Source organism: Scyliorhinus canicula, chromosome 18, assembly GCF_902713615.1.
Source record: "Scyliorhinus canicula chromosome 18, sScyCan1.1, whole genome shotgun sequence".
NCBI classification, from domain to species: Eukaryota; Metazoa; Chordata; class Chondrichthyes; order Carcharhiniformes; family Scyliorhinidae; genus Scyliorhinus; species Scyliorhinus canicula.
This window is the reverse complement of record NC_052163.1, coordinates 30978474-31003324: the sequence shown is the minus strand read 5'-3', so window position 1 is coordinate 31003324 and position 24851 is coordinate 30978474. Positions and strand designations below refer to the sequence as shown.

At 46.3% G+C, this 24851-nt stretch overlaps 1 protein-coding gene across 28 annotated transcripts in view; it reads left to right on the top strand.

The window, feature by feature from the left end:
- rbfox3a (RNA binding fox-1 homolog 3a) overlaps positions 1-24851 on the top strand; it is a 1730437-nt gene that overhangs the window by 1642355 nt on the left and 63231 nt on the right. For all 28 annotated transcript variants that reach the window (XR_005457923.1, XR_005457925.1, XR_005457924.1 and 25 more), the window contains 2 exons: positions 11595-11655; positions 16078-16131. Coding sequence is in view for 23 of the 28 variants with exons in the window: in XM_038776720.1 (XP_038632648.1) it covers positions 11595-11655; positions 16078-16131 (115 nt within the window). In the remaining 5 variants the exon portion in view is untranslated. The remainder of the gene's footprint in view (positions 1-11594; positions 11656-16077; positions 16132-24851) is intronic.

Genomic DNA, 24851 nt, shown 5'->3' with positions numbered 1-24851 from the left:
ACCTCATCGGTGCAGGAAGTGAGGTAGATGCGGGCTTCACGGGGTGTTCCCGACTGTGTCCCATTTGATATCGGGATCGTTCTCGTCACTGCAGGCACCAAGAAACACCTTGCAATGCGTACCCAAAACGGGACTCTGTTTTTTGGGCGTTAAATCATGCCCATCATTATGAATCTTGAAAATGTCTAAAACTCTAGATGCAGTGATGAGAAAAACAGCTTTGCAGCCCTTCGTTCTGGGGTACCTTGAAAGGAATAGGAAACTACATCTCGGGCGGTATTGCTCAAAGACAACAGTCAGATGTCATGAGGTTGACCAAGATATTCAGTGATAGCAGATGGCATGTGAGGTGTATGTAAGTGACCGTATTTCAGGAGTTGGCATTACTGACAGTTAACACAGAAGAAGTGCTTTTGTTGTTCCTTGCATTTGAGGCGATTAATTAAACTTTTAGATTTTGTAGATGTGCTATCTGTACTCAGTGCAGTTCACTTATATGTTTAGAATGAGTAAATAGTTTGTTTATATACAGGATGAATACGTGGCTGAAAGATGGTGTCAGGGTGAGGGTTTCAGATTCCTGGGGCATTGGGACCGGTTCTGGGGGGAGGTGGGACCTGTACAAACTGGACGGGTTATACCTAGGCAGCACTGGAACTAATTTCCTGGGGGGCTATTTGCTAGAGCGGTTGGGGAGTATTTAAACTAATGTGGCAGGGGGATGGGAACCGATGCAGGAAGTCGGAAGGTAGTAAAACAGGGACAGAAACAAAAGGCAGTAAGGCGGAAAGTGTAAGGCAGAGAAGCCATCGTCAAAAATCAAAAAGGCGACAGTACAAGGTACAGTGACTAAGGGGAGCTCAGTGAATAAGCCCAGTAATACTAAAAGGAATAAAACGGGAAGTAAAAACATAAATGGAAAGCGACGCGGCAGGTTGTTACATGAAGATATGGGTTCAACAACAAGGAAAATTAGGAGAAAAGTTAAGAGGAAAAATTATTTAAGGATGACATCCGGGCAATAGTAAAGGATGACATTGGTGCTATGGAGGATAAGGTTGAATCCATTTGGGTGGCAATCAGGAATAGTAAGATGAAAAAGTCACTGGTAGGAGTAGTCTATAGGCCACCAAATAGTAACATTATGGTGGGACAGGCAATAAACAAAGAAATAACGGATGCATGTAGAAATGGTACAGCAGTTATCATGGGGGATTTTAATGTACATGTCGATTGGTTTAACCAGATCAGTCAAGGCAGCCTTGAGGAGGAGTTTATAGAATGTATCCGCGATAGTTTCCGAGAAAAGTATGTAATGGAACCTACGAGGGAACAAGCGGTCCTAGATCTGGTCCTGTGTAATGAGACAGGATTGATTAATGATTTCATAGTTAGGGATCCTCTCGGAAGGAGCGATCACAATCTGGTGGAATTTAAAATACAGATGGAGGGTGAGAAGCTAAAATCAAACACTAGTGTTTTGTGCTTAAGCCAAGGAGATTACAATGGGATGACAGAAGAGCTAGCTAAGGTAGACTGGGAGCAAAGACTTTATGGTGAAACAGTTGAGGAACAGTGGAGAACCTTCCAAGCGATTTTTCACAGTGCTCAGTAAAGTTTTATTCCAAAAAAACGGAAGAATGGTAGAAAGAGGGAAAATCGACTGTGGATATCTAAGGAAATAAGGGAGAGTATCAAATTGAAGGAAAAAGCATACAAAGTGGCAAAGATTAGTGGGAGATTAGAGGACTGGGAAATCTTTAGGGGGCAACAGAAAGATAGATTATGAGAGTAAACTTGCTCAGAATATAAAAACAGATAGTAAAAGTTTCTACAAATATATAAAACAAAAAAAGAGTGGTTCAGGTAAATATTGGACCTTTAGAGAATGAGAAGGGAGATCTAATAATGGGAGATGAGGAAATGGCTGAGGAACTGAACAGGTTTATTGGGTCGGTTTTCACAGTGGAAGACACAAATAACATGCCAGTGACTGATGGAAATGAGGCTATGACAGGTGAGGACCTTGAGATTATTGGTATCACTAAGGAGGTACTGATGGGCAAGCTAATGGGGCGAAAGGTAGACAAGTCTCCTGACCCTGATGGAATGCATCCCAGAGTGCTAAAAGAGATGGCTAGGGAAATTGCAAATGCACTAGTGATAATTTACCAAAATTCACTGGACTCTGGGTTGGTCCCAGCAGATTGGAAATAAGCAAACGTGACACCGCTGTTTAAAAAAGGAGGTAGGCAGAAAGCGGGTAATTATAGGCCAGTGAGCTTAACTTCGGTAGTAGGGAAGATGCTGGAATCTATCATCAAGGAAGAAATAGCGAGGCATCTGGATGGAAATTGTCCCATTGGGCAGACGCAGCATGGGTTCATAAAGGGCAGGTCGTGCCTAACTAATTTAGTGGAATTATTTGAGGACATTACCAGTGCGGTAGATAACGGGGAGCCAATGGCTGTGGTATATCTGGATTTCCAGAAAGCTTTTGACAAGGTGCCACACAAAAGGTTGCTGCATAAGATAAAGATGCATGGCTTTAAGCATAAAGTAAAGCGGATAGAGGATTGATTAATTAATAGAAAGCAAAGAGTGGGGATTAATGGGTGTTTCTCTGGTTGGCAATCAGTAGCTAGTGGTGACCCTCATGGATCAGTGTTGGGCCCACAATTGTTCACAATTTACACAGATGATTTGGAGTTGGGGACCAAGCGCAATGTGTCCAAGTTTGCAGACGACACTAAGGTGAGTGGTAAAGCAAGAAGTGCAGACGCTACCGGAAGTCTGCAGAGGGATTTGGATAGGTTAAGTGAATGGGCTAGGGTCTGGCAGATGGAATACTATATTGACAAATGTATGGTTATCCATTTTGGTAGGAATAACAGCAAAAGGGATTATTATTTAAATGATAAAATATTAAAACATGCTGCTGTACAGAGAGACCTGGGTGTGCTAGTGCATGAAGTTGGTTTACTGGTGCAACAGGTGATTAAGAAGGCAAATGGAATTTTGTCCTTCATTGCTAGAGGGATGGAGTTCAAGACTAGGGAGGTTATGCTGCAATTGTATAAGGTGTTAGTGAGGCCACACCTGGAGTATTGTGTTCAGTTTTGGTCTCCTTACCTGAGAAAGGACGTACTGGCGCTGGAGGGTGTGCAGAGAAGATTCACTAGATTAATCCCAGAGCTGAAGGGGTTGGATTATGAGGAGAGGTTGAGTAGACTGGGACTGTACTCGTTGGAATTTAGAAGGATGCAGGGGGATCTTATGAAAACATAAAATTATGAAGGGAATAGATAGGATAGATGCGGGGAGGTTGTTTCCACTGGCGGGTGAAAGCAGAACTAGGGGACATAGCCTCAAAATAAGGGGAAAGTAAATTTAGGACTGAGCTTAGGAGGAACTTCTTCACCCAAAGGGTTGTGAATCTATGGAATTCCTTGCCCACTGAAGCAGTTGAGACTCCTTCATTAAATGTTTTTTATAATAAATTTAGATTACCCAATTATTTTTTCCAATTAAGGGGCAATTTAGCGTGTCCAATCCACCTACTCTGCACATTTTTGGGTTGTGGGGGCGAAACCCACGCAGACACGGGGAGAATGTGCAAACTCCACACGGACAGTGACCCAGAGCCGGGATCGAACCTGGGACCTCAGCGCCGTGAGGCGGTTGTGCTAACCACTAGGCCACCGTGCTGCCCTATTAAATGTTTTTAAGATAAAGATAGATAGTTTTTTGAAGAATAAAGGGATTAAGGGTTATGGTGTTCGGGCCGGAAAGTGGAGCTCAGTCCACAAAAGATCAGCCATGATCTCATTGAATGGCGGAGCAGGCTCGTGGGGCCAGATGGCCTACTCCTGCTCCTAGTTCTTATGTTCCTATGTTTGTAGCTTTAACCTCAGTCTGATTTTTCCTCCTTTATCTTTGAGGAGTTCAGGTGACAGCATGCAATGTCTTCCAACAAACCAGAACACAATGCAAAGTGTTCAATATTTGCCCCTTGAATATTGCAATTATATATTTCAATATCGGGCAGGTAAAGACACAATTTGGCTTATAGGGGATAAGAGGAATTCCATTCGGGAGTGACTAATGACAGTGCAACAAAGGATAAGCTGAGCATAAAATCTTGCCGACAAAGCAGACAGGTGTAATGGCGTCAGGGAACAAGAATTTGCATTGCGGTTTCTTATGGCACAGTGTTTACTTCCAAGATTTCCTGCATTGAATGCAGCACAAATGACAAACCTATTTCAATTTACCTTTCTATCCTTTGCACCAAGCCTCACTAGCTATCACTGGGAGAGTAAACCCATAACTTGCACCGTTGAGACCTCGGCATGTGCTTTAAATAAAAGGGGAAAACATTTGCATTGGCACAGCTTGTAGGTCAGATTTTACAACAATTCCAAATCTTCCATGCTTACGAAAGATTAATTTCCTGAAGTGTTGACAACTTTATTATAGTTCCTCTGGTCCCATGTGGGACAGTGGGTCAGAACAAAAAAGATTGCATAGGACCAGGGCTGCTGGTGGAGCCTCGTTGCCCATCGTATTGTTTACAGCTTTAATTAATACAAAGTTCTTCAGGACGTACCACACTTAGCGCGGTGGAAATAATAATTGTACTGTTTCTCACATTATTGCAGAAAAGCTAATGAGCAAATGATTGTGCTGACTTAACAGTAATTAAATACTTTTGCACCCAAATATATGCGATGAGTTTATATGCCTTAATAATAATATTTAATCTTAATAATATGCCTTGGGAGGATGCTGGATTTTTCACTTGGGAGAGCCCATTTTATCTCTATCAGGTGAGCACTAAGCCAGTTTGAATTAAGGTGGTGACCATCCTTTAGTTATTTTTAAACGTTATCGGAGTCTGCTAGTTAGACCCAAACAGTGATGTGGCGTTTCTTTTTAATTAGAGTCACTGAGGAATTTACAGCACCCCTTCTTCCCCCTCCCCCCTAAGGCCCAGGGGAAAACCCTGACCTGAAATGCTCCAGCCCCTTGACCAAGCCATTGCAGTTGAATCTCTCTAATAAGCTGGAAATTATGGTTAATTATATTCTCGCCATATTTGGGCACAATTGAGAACTCTCCATTGGGAGCGAGCTGGTTTGATAGCAAACTGATTTGTGTCCGGCGTGAATCTCTATTTTGGCCTTTCCCGCTATTTACCCGGTGCGCCCAAATCCCCGTTGGGCGTAAAAGATACATGGGCTTGAAAACAAGCCCAGTGCTCCTGCCATTTTCAAGCTGATGCCGAGGCCGAGCCATGGTCGTCACAGACTGAGCCATGTCTTGGGCACCAGCACTCAAGACGCTGATGTCGTGCTCAAGGTTTGCGACAGCAGTCACCACCCTAGCCGCATTGTCTTCGATGCCATATATTGTTGGCATCATCTCCAGCGCCCGTAACCTTTGGAACTCCTCCAATCGGCCCTGCACACACTGGAATGCTGCTCCTGAATCTCACAGCTCTGTCCCATCATCTGCATCTGTTCTGGGATAACATTGCCAGAGGCTCGGCATCTGACTAGGACTCAGTTGCGTCCTGGGATCCAGAAGACCTCCGATTTCTGACTCTCTTTGATGTGCCTGCCTCCACCTGATGTGAATCAGCGACTGTGTGTGCTCACTTGATTGCTTCAGAAGCCTGTCCACTAATGTCACCCACCGAGGTGCGTGTCTCTGCGCTGGTGAGAGGTGGAGCTGATAGCTATGGTTCCTTGACAGTGGTCTCCTTGGTGCTCTCGTCTGAGGCGGTCTCTTTAGGTGGTGGTAGCGCAGGTGATGAGACGATGACTCCAGATGGCCATGCTCCATCAGATGGAGATGCTGCGAGACAATGGACATGTGGTCAGTGAGAGGGAAGGATCATTTAGTCTGACATTAAAATAACTCACTTGAGACAGGTCATCCATGTGAGGAGGCAATGGATCCTCACCTCAGTGTTGCAGGCCAACCTCGCTGTCAATGACTTCTCTCTCTCCTCGGTCAACCCACGATCTCCAGGACCAGTTCTTCATAGGGGTTGACGACCCCCAACTTTGGCCCTTTCCTGCTTATTATGGGCTATCCTCTCCTGCGGGGACAAAGAACGGGCATTGTGAGCCACACACTTGACGGGTTAGGGCGGGGTCTATAGTAGATAGCTTTTGTGTGGACATACACCTGGACTTGAAGGGGTTCAGCTGGTGGGTGCCAGTAGATACTGAGGAGCAAGCATGGAGATCGGAGGTTGGAAGGGTGCGAGGTGTCAGCCAGTGATTTGTGGGGGGTGGGGAGGGGGGATTTGAGGAACGGCAGGTGGAACTGATGCCAGGAGAGAGGTGGTAACTTACCCTTCTAGCTTGGTAGTGGTCATTGGTCTTCTTCCGACGTTGGATGCAGTCCTCCTGGTCATGCTGCCCACACGAACAGCTGCAGTCACTGCCTCCCAGGTGGTATTGGTGACCTTGCTGCTCATCCTCCAACCCCTTCGGGGGGCCAGGATGTCCCATCTCGCATCTACAGCGTCGTGAAACCTGGCCTCGTTGGCAACCCCATGCAAAGAGCAGGTCTGTGCACTGCCATGTTTCTGTGTTGCCTGGGAGTGTGTGGTGAGGGAGCATTTAAAAGCAGCTTCCTCTTGTGACAAGCAAGACACTAAGGCGCGAGTCTGTCGAATCAGACTGCAAGTCAGCCAGTGATGGCAAGACGCTCGTGGGGACTCATTTCTGGCACTAAATGCCGTTAAATACGAACTGCGATCTCACCAACGCGGCCATCGAGAAACACTCCGCCAATCACATCCAAATAGTGACACTTAGAAATGTTTCCATTAAATCGGACCCCCCCCCCCCCCCCCCCCCCCCCGGTGTCCTATTTTGCAATTCTAAATGTGTCACACAAATCAACAGCCTGGAGGGTGATGCTTCCAGCATTAATTAAAGGGATAATCAACAGCTCTCAGTATGTCACTGGTTTATTTATTTGGACTGTCAGTGTGCTGCTTTTTGAGCTTTGGTTCCTTGAACTGAAATCATTGTTTCTGAAAGCATTTGGTGAGTCAGCAGAGGAGTCTTGGACGCATCTGGCCAACTTCCAATTGGTTTCAATGAACTTGGTGCCAGAGGCTGAGAAGAATGTGACTGGCACATGGAGCTGCAGAATGCAGAGCCAGGAGGAGTACAGCTAAGAGAAGGCCTATCCCACAGGAATATATAAAACCAGGCAATCTTAGTTGCAGTTCACCAAGGAGCAGTGTGTGTGGAAGATGTGCTTTACCAAGGAGGTAGTGACAGTGTTCCATCACCCTCTGCTGCACCAACAGCAGCTCCCCCTACAAAGTTACCGAGCCCTTAGGTATTATACCTCCGGGTCATAGGTGACATCTGCAATCTCAGCCGATCAGCTGTTCAGGTCAGTAATTGCAGTTTGCCAAAGCCGGTGGGATGGATTCTCCGGTCCCCCAGCCGTGTGTTTCTCGGCGGCGCACCGTTCGCTGGCAGCGGGATCCTCTCCTCCTGCCTCTTTTCAATGGGATTTCTCATTGAAGCCACCCCATGCCGCTGGGAAATCCACGGGCGGGATCCACTGCCGGTGGGCAAACAGAATCCCAACGGCCAGAGAATTCCGGCCAGTGTCTTTGTTTCCTTCCCCCTTGAATGAAATAATGCAGGAAGACGAGGCTCTGAGCTGTGCCAGGATTGCAGGCGTCCCCTCCAAGTGCAGAGCCCCATCTAACCATCCATGGTAACGTATCGGAACAGTTGGGGAGCAGGCTATAAGAGGTCGAGAAAGATCTCAGAAACACCATCGATGTTTTTCTTCAAGCTTATTGATGCGCGATCAATAACCACTGAAACAAAGGAGTAGTCCGAATTGAAGGCTTTAATCTACAAGATGTTTTCACAGCAGCTTGAGTACAGAAAGAACGATGGCTGCTGGGGAACACGGGTTCTTATACCCCGCCTCATTAGGCAGAGCTACCTTCGTCTTGACCAATGAGAAAGCAGCACTTGGGCCAATGAGCAGCAAGCCTTCTCCACCAATAGTAGCTCACACTCCCAGGTACCGTAGTACCTCTAGTCATACTACCACACTTATGTAGCTGCAGGGAATGAGGGAGCCCAGGGCATGTCTGGTCTCAGAAAATGCATCCTTGGAAAATGCTATTGCAGGTGACAGAGACTTCTAGTCAGGGAGCTGACTGCTCCATGGTAAACTGCAATAATGCAGGATTGTCACCTCCTCCATTTTCTCCAACATGGTGTGCAGTCCCCGGATATGCAGGGCACTACACCTGACAATTCCTGTTTACGAAAGCTGGGCCTTGGAAGTCTAAAACAGAGTGTGCAAAGTGGGGTTTCCTGGTGAATAGTGTCCTGATTATGCTCCCATTCCACCTTTTTGTGCTTGTACATCTCTGCTCAGCCATCTTGACCCCTCTAAATCACTCAAAGGTCACAAAGTAAGTTTCTGAGATGTTGCTTGCCATCCTAAAAATGGCTGTTGATGGGTCTAAGACTTAATTAGAACAAACAGCAAGAGGCCAGGCGCTTTCCACAGGTGGAGTGAATGTAAAATTGGAAAGAGAGTCAATTTTGGCTCATTTTTAACCGCCTGGTAATTAGTTTCATCTGAGATTAGAGGAGTTCCTTTCACAATTCCTCAGATAATACAGCATTTTCAGACATATGCAGCAACATCTGGCTATCCCCCAAGATTTGTCTGGTAAGTCGGAAAATTAGACTTGACCCACACAAGTGCAAAGGCAATGTCGATCTTCAACAAGAGGGACCCTAACCACCTCACCTCGGCATTTAGTGGTAGAACCACTGCCGAGTTCCCACCAATTTGGGGCAGCACAGTGGCACACTGGCTAGCACTGCTGTCTCACAGCGCCAGAGGCCCGGGTTCAACTCTGGCCTTGCCTGACTGTGTGGAGTTTGCACGCTCTCCTCATGTCTGTGTGTGTTTCCTCTGGCTCCTCCGCTTTACTCCTACAGTCCAAAGCTGTGCAGATTAGGTGGACTGGCCGTGCTAAAATTGCCCCTTACTGTCCAGAGATGTGCGGATTAGGTAGGGTTATGGGGAGTGGGCCTAGGTAAGGTGCTCTTTCATAGGGTCGGTGCAGACTCGATGGGCCAAAAGGCCTCCTTCTGTACTGTAGGAATTCTATTTTGTGGATTCTATTAACAGCTTGGGGTATCCATGAACCAGACAATCAACTGCACTAGTCGCATAAAAGGAGAAGCTATTGAAGCCGGTCAGAAGCTGGGTATTCTATGGCAAGTGACTTCTCTCTGACTCCACAAAGCCTCCTCACTACCTACAAGGTACAAGTCAGGAGCGCAGTAGAATATTTCGCACTTGCCTTGATGGATGCAACTGGAACACTTAGAAGTTCAACACCAACCAGGAGAAAACAGTACATTACCATCCACTCTTCTGTTACCAGTGTATCCTAGCTTCAGTGTGTACTGTCTACAGGATGCAGTAAGCACCTCCCCAAAGCTCCAACGACAGCACCTCAGAAACCTACAACCTCCACCACCTTGAAAGATAAGAGCAGCAGACATATGGGAACACCACCGCCTCCACATTCCTCCTCAAGTCACACGCCATATTTACTGGGCATATATTGTTACCTCTTCATCCCTGGGTCAAAATCCTGACACTTAAACGGCATTGCGGAAGCACTTTCATCACGCAGACCTCAAGAAGGCTCACCACCACCTTCTCAAGGTAAACTAGGGATTGGCTAAAACATCGGCCCAGCCGGTTACACCCGTATCCCACCTGTGACTGAATATTTCTTTTTTTTTACAAGAAGCTGAGGCACAACATCAATGGTGCATAGAACCAGGAAATCAAGAAAGGGAAAGGGGGATGAATACGGACTAAGAGAATGAAGGAAAGAACAGAAGTGATGTCGTTAAAACTTCAAATACTAATAGATTTTATGTAAAGATATTAAGTTTTGACAGTTTTTTAAAAAAAGTTGTTGATAGCTGGTGAAGGATTGCATTTAGAGTGAGTAGGCCTTACTGGTTTGCAATAGACCATAATGTGTTGAGTTGCTGCATCTAAATGAACGTTCCTGAGGATTTCCATTTGCAAAGGTGAGAATCGGGGTCATTAATAAACTGCATAAATGTGAATCTAAATGCATCATGCGTATGAATTGCAAAACTATATACTTAGAGAGAAATCACCATTATTGTCATACACAGGCTTGCACAGGAACTGTTTGAGGAAATTGTGGCTTTTATAAATCAGCACATTTAAAATAGAAAATGTCTCATATGTATTGTCCAGTCAATTTAACAGACTTTATTCTCTACAACAATATAGAACCATACAAGATTAATTTGTGGGAACAAATGTGAAGGTTATGTCCACTCAAATTTAATTTGTGTTGTTTTAATCATTTTTTTTACCAAAACCATTTAAATGTTACAAATTGTCAATGATTATGAAAGGTGCAGCCTAGAGTATCTGTCCAGGCATCCCATGTACCAGGGCAATGTTTCCACTAACTTTACCAGATTGTTCAGAAAAGTAGTCGACAATAGAGTATAAAATACTTTTCTCAAACAGTATCCTCTCACTCCCTCTCTGTTTCACTTGTTCTTATTTCTTGTTTGTTGCTATCACCCTCAGGTCCTCTTTCTTTGCCTCTTGCTTCATTGTATTAGGGGCTACCAGTGAAATCTGAATTCAAAGCAGTTTTATTTTATTTCCAAGTGGGCATCAGTTCCAAGCACAGGAAGATGTTTCAACGCAAAACAGCAGTCTGAGATATGAGACCAATTAATTGATCATGGATCTTGGATTGTCACTTAGATACAATGGAGAACGTTCCTTTGAGGTGGGATTGAAGTTCATTGCAAGGGGAACTGGGCATATATTACAAACCTATTCTTGGCACACATTACTCTGCAGCATAATACTGTGCCTGGGACCAATGTAAAGACCGGAACCTTTCTTTAGACTGTCATTTCTCATCTGTATAACTGCCAAAATTACACAGGGTGAATTGCAATGTGTAATATTTGTTAATGAATGAATTAACATGAAACTACTTTGTCTGCTGTTTTAACAGAGGGATAGCTGCAATTACTTTAATGCTTTTGTTAAAATAGGAGGCAAGGCAATTATAGATACCTGGGCAGCTCGTAACTAATTCATGGGTTCAAACACTGGCTTAAACCACAGGATAAAACTCTTTTAACAGTTTCATAAAATTCATCTGTAGATTACACCTTATAGCATACATTCCAATACCTTGTTATTTTACACTATTACATATCATGACTAATATACACTATTTTAGTTTGAAATGAGCTGTGTGGTCTACAGAATGCACAGAGTGCCTACAGCAAGTTCCCAGGACCAACACAAGCTGTTACAGACCTTTCTGAAATAATTAATATGGGATTATTATTTCACATGACTGAATAGAGACAATTCCAAGGTTCTTGGGTTTTCTTGTGGTCGACTGCAGGTTATGCAGCACATTGTAGCTCACTTCAAGAGGATCCTATTAATTCCTGAATGTGATTTGTTTCATTGTTTAATCGCAGGTAAACAATGCAACAGCCAGAGTAATGACGAACAAAAAGACCCCCAATCAATACACAAATGGTAAGGTAACCAGCAGTTGCTGACAATGAATCAGTTATTTCTGTGGAGATTGTTTTTGATACATCAATAGTAATGGTATATACAATTAAACCGTGACATAAAGAGCAATCCTAAATAAGGAGCCTGCTCAGTGAAAGGTTCAATTAGTTTCCCCTTTTGAATTGGCCGCAAACTGCGCAAAAAAAATAGTATTTACATATGGGGCAGGCATGAAACAACCTTTATGGATTCTTTCTGTTTTATTGAGTTGAATAAGTCAGGAAAGCACAGTAGGAACACGGATGCTTGCTTGGAAGTGCTCAGAAGTTCAATTATTCCTTTTTGCCAGATGAACTCAGAAAAAGCCTGTGATGAGAGACCGAGAGCTCCCTCTGTTATATCAAATTGAACATGAATATGCTGACGCAAGTGTACAAGGACAATATAGAAATCTGAACAATAGAATATTAGTTTCCACACAGGCAGATTAATAGGTTTTCAGTTTCAATTATACTATTTTAAACCTGCGAGAAGTTGTTGCAGCAACATTTAAAACTGCACTGCTCCTCATTTGATGCTCTCTGACCAACACATTTTTCAGTGTTCGGTATCATCCAGCTCGCAGAACAGTGCATCGAAGCACCTGCAGAGATGTGGAAGATTAGACGACAGAAAGTATTTTTTCATAGCAATTTTATAGAACAGAATGAGAGCAGTGGTTGTAACAAAAGAGGTCTCAGAATTTGTGCGTGTGGCCTCTAAGATCTTTAAGCAACTTCCAAGAAATTCAATGCCTTCTTAAAATTGTGACAGCAACATCGAACAGCCCTTTTCCGAGTTCAGAGTCTGGACTTTTTTTCTAGTTAATACACAATAGAAAAAATAGTCATCGTGTATTATATCTTGAATTTTAACACTTTTTATTTCCCGGTATGATGGTTTCTACTGGAGCAGCATGGTGGCGCAGTGGTTAGCACTGCTGCCTCACGGCGCCAAGGATCAATCCTGTCCGTGTGGAGTTTGCACATTCTTTCCCTGTTTGCATGGCTCTTACCCCCACAAAGATGTGCAGGGTAAGTGGATTGGCCACGCTAAATTGCCACTTAATTGGGAAATTTAAAAAAAAAATTTAAATGATGGTTTCGACTGAGGTATCTAGAAGTATCTCTCTCAATTTTGACTAACAAGTCTTTGAATTGAGCAATATCGTCTTCCAAATGCAAGCGGTTGAACAACAGTCTGTTCCCCTTCAATACACTGAGATTTGTTTGAATTCGCAAGGAGAATGCTTTTTTGCTGTGCGCTGCTCTGAGAGAACGATGCCTGTATAGTCAATCTTTCGGTTTCGTAACACTGAGGGGTTTGAGCCCCTATTCCAACCCCTATTGCAGCTCTCAATGTCGGGAAATTGCCAAATCTTCAACAGTGTAACTGGAGCTGGACGGAGCAGGTGTCAACCACAAATCGACAGAGATCTAGAGGAGCCAGTCATGCAGTACACAGTCTCACTGCTGAAGCAAGTCAGCATGGAGTAAGCCAAAATGAAATCAATGAAAGGAGGCCGATTAAATGCTGATTGAATTATGCCTGATGTTAAGGAACTTTTTCTTCTTCACAGTTGCCAGGCCCTCTGGCAAGAAATCATAAGCTGCTGCAAACAAATTGTCCTTTCTTGAACTTTTGTGACTGTTTGTTCCCAATCATTTTCATGAATATATACATCTTGTTTCTATTGCTATACCTGACAGAGTGACAGTATAACATGCTGTTAAAACCCATTCGTATTTTCTCCCAAAAGTATGCTGATTGCGCTCTCGGAGATATTTTAGCAGATCTATCTAAAATTTCCCTCTACATACTTCCTTACGCTACTCCACCTGTTTAAAATAAATGGGTTAAGTCAACAACTAAAGTAGCAGAGTAATAAGAGAATGAATTCAGTGTTTGCACATCAGTATCCCATTGTGTGATTTTATCCAAATGTATTTAATAAGTAGTTGGTGAATTAGACCAATTGTCCAGATTTCCCCTATAATAATGTAAAGACATTTTTAAAAATGAAATAATTGTTTTTCCGTAATTGGATGTTAATAATTGTTTCAGTATTTTTTTTTACGGAGGAGGAAGTTTGAAGTGCATTCCGCTTCAATTAATTAGGGAAAATATTCTAGGCTTTGAAGTAAAACCATTCCATATCTGACCCTCCAAATCAGGATCTCTTATAACTCTGGACCTTGCAACCAGTGGACTCGTCATCTCAGTTCTAGACCTATATAAATAGGACACTTCTCAATATCTCCAGCCAACAGCGTTAACTAGTGTTTAAGGAACCTTTCAATAGGGGAGGTTGAATATATACAGAGGGCATGTTCTTCCTCATTGTTTATCAATAAGCCAAAACATTTTTTATAAATTAATTCAAAAAAGACCATTTTGGGATTGTGACTTCAGACTTGTTGCTTGGCCCTGGTTAGATCCATTTAACTTTATCCAAGTAACAAAAACATGTGAATTAGAATGTCAAAAGCTGAGTGTCAAGTTCTCAATGACTTCGCTTACACGTCGGTAGGTTAAGCTACCTGATATTTATTTTGTTGTCATTAATTAGTAGGAAGAATTGATCTTCATGTAGCATCATGAGGACAATATTCTCAAAGTAATATGATTAACATTATTGCAGTGTAGAAAAAAAAGAGTCAATTTGAAAATTCCAGGCCCATTTCAGAAACTTTAGTCTTCATTTTGATCATGAATATGTTAACGTTGCAGTGGCGGGAAATTGTGCTGTTGCTATCAGGATGTCGATGTTTGGTAAATAAAAAAGTGATCGTAACCAAGAGGTGGTTTTAAATGGGTTTGATTTTAAAATTGAACCAAACAATAATTACCAACTGACAGAAAAGGGCATTTTAATTCTGCCTAGGTTACTAGCTTAAAAAAGGTCAGCTGAAAGAATAGATGCAGAAAGTCTGTTCATTTCATTGCATGTTTAGGATTTGCACATCGTCAGCTAATTACAATCAGAAGCACATTTGCCTGGTTGGATGTCATACGTAACAGGGCAGTTAAACGGTTTCAGATTGTAGTTGAAACAGCAAGACCTTCCTTGGTTTGAGCATTGTCACAGACAATAGCCACTTTGTTTCTCATCATGAAACTAAGTTTCCTTTTTCAATTAAAATCCAAGTACAATCATGTGTGGACACTACATTGCGTACCATTGTGTCTACTTGGGGAGTTGAAAGCCATCTGTAAATTAACAACTTGATTAAAATAACACACACAGGAATTTAACACCAATGTGTTAGCCAGTGCATGAAAAATTGCGCACAGAGGAACCTTAACATATATGTTCTGAATTGTGACCATATGCACAGTATTTCACCAGTGAGTTTCGTGTCAGGAACAGTTTTCCTTTCAAATGCAATTAACTGTTTGATTGTACAATGGTATCAATGCCTTTTTTTAATTGGTCAAATTTAGTTCCCAAATAGAATTCTGCCTGCCCTCAGAACCTACATTCTTGGAATATCAGACTGGATTTTCCAATCAGCATTATTTTCAATGTTTAGCATTTTTAGAGTACCAATTAATTTTTTTCTCAATTAAGGGGCAATTTAGCGTAGCCAATCCACTTACCCTGTACATCTTTGGGTTATGGGGGTGAGACCCACGCAGACACGGGGGGAATGTGCAAATTCCACACGGACAGTGACCCAGGGCCGGGATCAAACCCGGGTCCTCGGCACCGTGAGGCAGCAGTGCTAACCATTGAGCCACCATGCTGCCATCTAATGTATCAGCATTAATCTCAATTGCAAAATCCAGGCCATCAAGTCGCTGCTTGCTCTCAAAAAATATTGAAATATTTGGGGATTTTCATTTGTGTTAAATTTAAAATGTTAATTTCTTGTTAAATAAGAGCTGTTTTTCTGTCATACATTCCACTGTTACAATGGGAGGAGAGAGGTTTACTGCGTATTCTATTTGTGAAGGAGGGATTTAAGATTTTGCTCTTGGGCCAAACTGACAATGTGTAAGTAGTCAGAACTTGAGAGCAAACCAGGCAATAGGTCATCTATTAAGCACTGAAATAACTTTGTGTTATTTACCAGCTCTTAAGTAGCTGTGTTTATCCACATGTGTCATACAAATATTGCCTCATGCCAAATAATCTTCCCATATTTGTTTGCACCCTTTCATCTTGTCAGTGGGGTCTCCTGTTAAACTAACCTTTCTGGATGCATGGATGATTCAACATAAATAATATATTCCAATAAATAAATACAAGTGCGAATTTAAAACTCTGCTGTGATTACCGGTCCATTGTGTACGGCAGTGGCTCCTTGAGCTGTGAGTGAAGATGAGTTCTGGAGTTTAGCTGTGATGAATGAAGTTTGCTGTTGCAAAGCTGTTTCACATCAGACCTGTCTCTTCTTTCAGGATGGAAATTAAATCCAGTCGTCGGAGCTGTCTACGGCCCAGAGTTTTATGCAGGTAAATAATTTTACAAGTCAGAAAATAAGTGAAAGCAATAAAGAAACCTGCAGGATAGCAGTGTGAAAAGGGGACACAGAATGATTGAAATGAAAGCAGGCGACAGAAAGGGCTCATTTTTCATTTTTATTTCCCTTTTCCTGATGCTGTACCAAATCATCTTTAATGGATACTTGCCTTCATTTCCAAGCAAGGCGGACTGTCGAGCTCACTTGATTAATTTACCACAAATCTTTTCTCTCCCCTAACCATAGTACTGCAGTTTGCCAAGTCTAAACGCTACCATATGTTTTGAATTCCCTGGAGAGGCAGTACATGGCCGTCTTTGCCTGGCCACATTCCTTGGAATATATTCGCAAATAATTATCGAAGGATTTAATATACTTTCAAAAGGAATAAACTGGATAGACAGTAATTAATCACTGTTTATCAACAGGCTCTCTGTACTGGAGTTCAGTCCTATCAGTCACCGCAAATCCAGTACCAGTGACGAGCAAGTCACCAACCATTCATCCCCAGGCTTAGCTTTATTATAGTCAAATCTGTTTCACCACAATGACAAATGGAGCCGTGGCTTGTTTAAAGAGACTCAATCCTTTTCTTGTTGCCCTGAATAGTCCAATCTTCTGCCCAATATTTTACATAAATATCTTCTTGTTTTGCTTACTCGTCACAGTGAGAAATTGATTTAAAAAAACTCGAGTGCAGCTTTCAAACCTGCTGCAACCAGCATCCAATGATCTCCTTTGTCGATTTCCAGGCTGTTCCATGAATTCAGAATTAAGCAGCAAGGGATCACAGCTTCCTGGGGGTACTTTGAAACTGGGGCTATCAGAGAGCAGCAATGTTTAAATTATATTTAACCCTTGTCCAGCTGTATAAATAGGAGACTTGCTGAGTGGAAAATGTGGATTAAAGAGTGGGATATGGCAGCCTCTTTTCAAATCACTCTACTCCTTTATTATAGAAGTTAACAAGGAAAGCATTTTAATACCAAGTAAGCTGACACAAAAAGAGACTATTCCTTCCTTCCTAACACAGTCATTAGTACAATAGGTAAAAGCCATTAAAAGGTGATGGTTGTAAATCTAAAGCTACATAGCCTTGTGCTTGCTTATTTGGTTTTAACGTGATATATCAGTGGGATGAAACCTTTCTGTCAGAGTGTGCCAATCAAAGTGCCATCTATTGTGAGGAGCATCCACCTTACACAGCAAATGTCACGTTGACAAACTCGTTTGTGTGCTCCTGTTACTGACCTCTGATTTTTATCATATTTCGGTTAGGCAAAACCAGGGTGGACGGACATGGAACAGTGGTGCACAATATCTCCTGAAAAAAGGATTTCCACTTTTAAATTCTCTAGTCATGTGAGCCACACCTGTACCACTTTGCGACACTTTGACGTGAAGCGCATCTATGGGGCGGGATTCTCTGCTCCCTGCTGCCATAAGACCATGAGACATAGGAGCAGAATTAGGCCACTCAGCCCATCAAGTCTGCTCCGCCATTCAATAATGGCTGATATTTTTCTCATCGCCATTCTCCTGCCTTCTCCCCATAACCCCTGACCCCCTTATTAATCAAGAACCTATCTATCTCTGTGACTTGGCCTCCACAGCCTTCTGTGGCAAAGAGTTCCACAGATTCACCACCCTCTGGCTGAACAAATTCCTCCTAATCTCTGTTTTAAAGGATCATCCCTTTAGTCTGAGATGGTGTCCTCTGGTTCTAGTTTTTCCGACAAGTGGAAACATCCTCTCCACGTCCACTCTATCCAGGCCTCTCAGTATCCTGTAAGTTTCAATAAGATCCCCCCCTCATCCGTCTAAACTCCAACGAGTACAGACCCAGAGTCCTCGACCGCCAGAGTCCCAATCGGGCGGAGAATCCCGCATCGGGGTAGGAATGGGTTTGGCGCCGAGCAGCGAACCTATCCCTAGACTCCGATCCTGCCTGACCGGCCATAGTGGGCTTCCCGTCCCGCGCCAGGAATGTGCAAGCGGCTTCTTTGCATTCATTTGAATGCGATTAACAGGTTGAAAGCCCAACTCTCCAGCCCCCCACCCCAGTTATGCTCCACCCCTCCCAGCCGAACGTCACACGGGCGTGATTTGGTGCAAGTATTACTGGCGGCAGTAGTTACCTTTTTCATTGTCTTCTGGATTGCCGGGGCTGTTTGCCTGGAGCTCTCAGACTAGCGGGGACTTGGGTAAGGTTTTAGACTTGGGGTATCCCCTTTGTGATCAGGGTGCCTTGGCTGAACCTCCCATTGCTGCTGTAAAAGTCAAGCAACTCACTCCTTTGGTGTTACTTACAAGCTCTTGACTGTTTAAACTGTTGACTGCTGCCAGTCTCCTTGTAATGCTCAGACGTCTCCTGACCATGAAGAGATCCATCTAACCCACTGTGGTGGTATGATTTGCATAGCTGTCTGCCATTGGTGCAGAACACCGGCTTACCATTGGCCCTGGTCGGTCATGTGCCTCTCGACCGATTGGTTGAGACCAGTCATGTGACGGCTCTCCGATTGGTCGAGTGGCTGAGTTAACAACGCCTCCAGATCGAGGTATAAATAGCCAGAACGCCCGGCGGTCGTCCATTTACTGTAGTCGACCGCAGGGCTAACTTCCAGCTTATTAAAGCCTAACTTTTGTACAGCAACTCGTCTCGCGTTCGATTGATGGCTCATCAATTTAATAAGCTAGAATTTTGAAGATGGAGCTCCGGATCAAGCCCGAATGCCTCCGCATCAACCCACAAACTCAGAACGCTTCAGAAGTCTTTCAACATTGGCTGGCATGTCTCGAGGGATACCTGGCGTCTGCAAACAGCCCCCCCACCATGGCACAGAAGCTTCACATCCTTCACTCCAGCGTGGGAACGGCAGCGAAGAAAAAGATTACGATGCGGCCATGCTTAAGCTGAATGGACAGTTTCTTAAACCAGTCAACAGAGTATTCGCCCGACATCTGCTGGCCACCAGACAACAGCTCCCCGGTGAGTCATTAGACCAATTTTACCAGGGCCTCGCCGTCCTGGGGAGGAATTGCTCCTGCCTCCAAGTTTCAGTTACGGAGCACATGGAACTTCTGATCAGAGATGCTTACATGGCTGGGATGCAGTCTGCCGCTATCCGCCAGCGGATGCTGGAGAAAGACGACCTCAGCTTAACTGAGGCACGGACTCTCTCCACCTCCCTGGAGGTCGCCGATTTAAACGCCCGCGCCTATGTCCCCAGCCGCGCTGCACCACCCTGGGCCTCCTGGCACGCTTCCCCACCGCCATCCGCCACTCCCGACCTCCCTCAGGCCTGCGCCGCGGGACGCCCCGACAAGTCCACGGGGCCACGCTGCTATTTCTGTGGGTTCGCGAAACACCCTCGCCGGCGCTGCCCAGCCTGTTCCGCCCTCTGTAAGAGCTGCGGGAAGAAGGGTTCAGTCGACCAGGCTAGATGGAATTGAGGTTCAAAAGGAGGAGGTGTTAGCAATTTTGGAAAATGTCAAAATAGATAAGTCCCCTGGGCCAGATGGGATTTATCCTAGGATTCTCTGGGAAGCCAGGGAGGAGATTGCAGAGCCTTTGTCCTTGATCTTTATGTCGTCTTTGTCGACAGGAATAGTGCCGGAAGACTGAAGGATAGCAAATGTTGTCCCCTTGTTCAAGAAGGGGAGTAGAGACAACCCTGGTAATTATAGACCTGTGAGCCATACTTCGGTTGTGGGTAAAATGTTGGAAAAGTTTATAAGAGATAGGGTTTATAATCATCTTGAAAAGAACAAGTTGATTAGCGATAGTCAACACGGTTTTGTGAAGGGTAGGTCATGCCTCACAAACCTTATTGAGTTTTTTGAGAAGGTGACCAAACAGGTGGATCAGGGTAAAGCTGTTGATGTGGTGTATATGGATTTCAGTAAGGGGTTTGATAAGGTTCCCCACGGTAGGCTATTGCAGAAAATAACGAAGTATGGAATTGAAGGTGATTTAGCGGTTTGGATCAGTAATTGGCTAGCTGAAAGAAGACAGGGGGTGGTGGTTGATGGCAAATGTTCATCCTGGAGTTCAGTTACTAGTGGTGTACCGCAAGGATCTGTTTTGGGGCCACTGCTGTTTGTCATTTTTATAAATGACCTGGAAGAGGGTGTAGAAGGATGGGTTAGTAAATTTGCAGATGACACGAAGGTCGGTGGAGTTGTGGATAGTGCTGAAGGATGTTGTAGGATACAGAGAGACATAGATAAGCTGCAGAGCTGGGCTGAGAGGTGGCAGATGGAGTTTAATGCGGAAAAGTGTGAGGTGGTTCACTTTGGAAGGAGTAACAGGAATGCAGAGTACTGGGCGAATGGCAAGATTCTTGGTAGTGTAGATGAACAGAGAGATCTCGGCATCCAGGTACATAAATCCCTGAAAGTTGCCACCCAGGTTAATAGGGCTGTTAAGAAGGCATATGGTGTGCTAGCCTTTATAAGCAGGGGGATTGAGTTTCGGAACCACAAGGTCATGCTGCAGCTGTACATAACTCTGGTGCGGCCGCACCTGGAGTACTGCGTGCAGTTCTGGTCACCACATTATAGGAAGGATGTGGAAGCTTTGGAAAGGGTTCAGAGGAGATTTACTAGGATGTTGCCTGGTATGGAGGGAAGGTCTTATGAGGAAAGGCTCAGGGACTTGAGGTTGTTTTCGTTAGAGAGGAGAAGGCTGAGAGGTGACTTAATAGAGACATATAAGATAGTCAGAGGGTTAGATAGGGTGGACAGTGAGAGTCTTTTTCCTCGGGTGCTGATGACCAACACGAGGGGACATAGCTTTAAATTGAGGGGTGATAGATATAGGACAGATATCAGAGGCAGTTTCTTTACTCAGAGAGTAGTAGGGGTGTGGAACGCCCTGCCTGCAACAGTAGTAGACTCGCCAACTTTAAGGGCATTTAAGTGGTCACTGGATAGACATATGGATGAAAATGGAATAGTGTAGGTCAGATAGGCATCAGATGGTTTCACGGGTCGGCGCAACATCGAGGGCCGAAGGGCCCGTACTGCGCTGTAGTGTTCTATGTTTTATGTTCCTCCGTCTGCCAGGCCAAATCGATCGCTGCTGTACCGTGCAGCGACCGGGGATCCCCCCCTCCGGGCCCTTGCTGGCCCCTCCAGTACTCCGCGCCAATCTCTCCCCCAGCCCCCGGGCCCCTGCCCCCGGCCTGCGCACCTCCACCTCTCTTCCGGGCCCTTCCGGGCCCTCCCAGCGCACCGCGCAACTCTCTCCTCGCCACCCCCGGGCCCCTGCGCCTGGCCTGCGCGCCTCTCTGCCCCCACTCTCAGCCGCTCCGGTCGGCCCGCCGGCACCGCTAACTCCGCCCCCCTCAACCATGAGGGCCCCGTGGGCACCGCCATCTTGGGGCGCCGACTCCACGTGCGGGTCCTGGGTGCCGCCATCTTGGGGCGCCGACTCCACGTGCGGGTCCTGGGCGCCGCCATCTTGGGGCGCCAACTCCACGTGCGGGTCCTGGGCGCCGCCATCTTGGGGCCCCGACTCCACGTGCGGGTCCTGGGCGCCGCCATCTTGGAATCCCGACTCCACGTGCGGATCCTGGGCACCACCTTCCGGGACTGGCACGCAAGGTCCTGCCAGCTACTATTCGGGCGACAACGACTGCGATGATGGTTCTTCTCCACGGCTCGCGGCCATTCAACTCGATCAGTCACGACCACGCACGCTCGCCAAAACAACAACGCTGATCCACCTCAACGGCCACGAGACGGGCTGCCTGCTGGACTCCGGGAGCACAGAAAGCTTCGTTCACCCTGCCACGGTAAAACACAAAATTGGGTTAGCCTCAGGTTCGCACTCTGTCCGCATCACCGGGTGCTGCATCACGGACCTCACGGTCCAAGGGAAGGTTTTAAAAAATTACAAATTCCTTGTCCACCCTGACCTTTGCGCACCGGCACTCCTAGGACTGGACTTCCAGTGTAACCTGCAGAGCTTGACCTTCCAAATCGGCGTCCCTATACCCCCCCCCCCTTCACTATCTGCAGCCTCGCGTCCCTCAAAGTGGACCCCCCCTCCTTGTTTGCTAATCTCACCCCCGATTGCAAACCCGTCGCGACACGGAGCAGACGGTACAGCGCCCAGGACCGGTCATTCATCAGGTCCGAGGTCCAGAGGTTGCTGAAGGAAGGGGTCATCGAGGGCAGCAACAGTCCCTGGCGAGCCCAAGTGCTGGTGGTCCGGACTGGGGAGAAAAACCGGATGGTCATCGACTATAGCCAGACCATCAACCGGTTTACGCAACTGGACGCGTATCCTCTCCCCCGTATTTCCGCCATGGTAAACGATATCGCGAAATACAAAGTCTTCTCCACGGTGGACCTTAAGTCCGCTTACCACCAGCTCCACCTCCGCGCGAGTGACCGCAAATACACCGCGTTTGAGGCAGATGGGCGCCTCTACCACTTCCTTAGGGTTCCATTTGGTGTCACAAATGGGGTCTCGGTCTTCCAACGGGAGATGGACCGAATGGTCGACAAGTACGGATTACGGGCTACCTTCCCGTATCTCGATAATGTCACCATCTGCGGCCACGACCAGCAGGACCATGACGCCAACCTCCAGAAATCCCTCCAAACCGCAAAACTCCTTAACCTTACATACAATAAGGATAAGTGCGTGTTTAGCACCAACCGTCTAGCCATCCTCGGCTACGTAGTGCGTAACGGAGTGATAGGCCCCGACCCCGAACGCATGCGCCCCCTGATGGAACTCCCTCTCCCCAATACTCTCAAATCCCTCAAACGCTGCCTGGGTTTCTTTGCTTACTACGCCCAATGGGTTCCCAATTACGCTGACAAGGCCCGTCCCTTCATTCAAACCACGACCTTCCCGCCGTTGACAGAGGCCTGCCGGGCCTTTAGCCGCATCAAAGCGGACATCGCAAAAGCCATGATGCGCGCCATCGACGAGTCCCTCCCCTTCCAGGTTGAGAACGACGCATCAGAAGTGCTCTGGAGACCACCCTGAACCAAGCGGGCAGACCCGTGGCCTTCTTCTCCAGAACCCTCCAGGCTTCCAAACTCCGCCACCCCTCTGTGGAAAAGGAAGCCCAGGCCATAGTCGAAGCTGTGCGACATTGGAGGCACTATTTGGCAGGCAGGAGGTTTACCCTCTTCACAGACCAACAGTCAGTAGCCTTCATGTTTGATAACGCACAAAGGGGCAAGATTAAGAATGACAAGATCTTACGGTGGCGGATTGAGTTGTCCACGTACAACTATGAGATGTTGTATCGTCCTGGGAAGCTCAATGAGCCTCCTGATGTCCTGTCCCGCGGTACCTGCGCCAGCGCCAGGGCGCCTCCGCTCCCTCCACGCGGACCTCTGCCATCCAGGGGTGACCCGTCTCTACCATTTCATTAAGGCCCGCAACCTGCCTTTCTCCATCGCGGAAGTCAGGACAGTAACCCGTGACTACCACATCTGCGCAGAGTGCAAGCCGCACTTCTACCGCCCCGAGCGCGCACATCTGATCAAAGCATCCCGCCCCTTCGAACGTCTCAGCATTGACTTCAAGGGGCCCCTTCCCTCTAACAACCGCAACATTTACTTCCTGGCAGTAATCGACGAATTCTCCCGCTTCCCCTTTGCCATTCCCTGCCCCGACATGACCACATCGACCGTCATTAAGGCCCTCCTCTCCATCTTCTCCCTGTTCGGCTACCCCGCGTACATACATAGCGATCGGGGGTCCTCATTTATGAGCGACGAGCTGCCAATTCCTGCTCAACAGGGGCATTGCCTCTAGCAGGATGACCAGCTATAACCCTCGGGGTAACGGGCAGGTCGAGCGGGAGAATGGTACCATCTGGAAGACCATACTACTGGCCCTCCGGTCCAGAGATCTCCCTATTTCCCGATGGCAAGAGGTTATCCCCGATGCCCTACATTCTATCCGCTCACTCCTCTGTACCGTAACAAATCAGACACCTCATGAACGTCTTCTTGTTTTCCCCAGGAAGTCGTCCTCCGGATCCCCTCTCCCGACGTGGTTGGCCGCCCCCGGACCCATCTTGCTCCAGAAGCATGTGCGGGTGCACAAGTCCAACCCGTTGGTGGAACAAGTCCAGTTACTCCACGCTAACCCGCAGTATGCGTATGTGGATTACCCCGACGGTCGGCAGGACACGGTCTTCCTCCGGGACCTGGCACCCGCCGGCGTGCGGCCTTCCCCCCCTTCACCACAGACCCCCCCCCCTCTTTTTTTTCCGCAGCGCCCCACCCTGGCCACCCCTTCCCCATCCACGGCGTCTCCACCGCCAGTTCGGTTGACGGAGACTGTTCAAGGACCATCGCACCCGGACTCCAGGACGTCAGCGGAACCACCACCATTGGCTGAACCGACGTCACCTACTCCACTGCGGCGGTCTGCCAGAACATCACGGGCCACGGAAAGACTGATCGATTCGATTTAATTTGCAACAACTCCATGGACCTTGTTGGGACATTTTGTACTATTGTTAATTGTCTGGGCCAGTGGGAAGCCAAAAAATTTTTTCTCCCTTCTCTGGCTGCTACCAGTTCTCTTTCCCCCCCCCCCCCCCCCGTCCCCCGGCTCTCGTTGATACCCCCCCGGCTTCTTTCTCCGCAAGGGGTGAATGTGGTGATATGATTTGCATAGCTGTCTGCCATTGGTGCAGAACACCGGCTTACCATTGGCCCTGGTCGGCC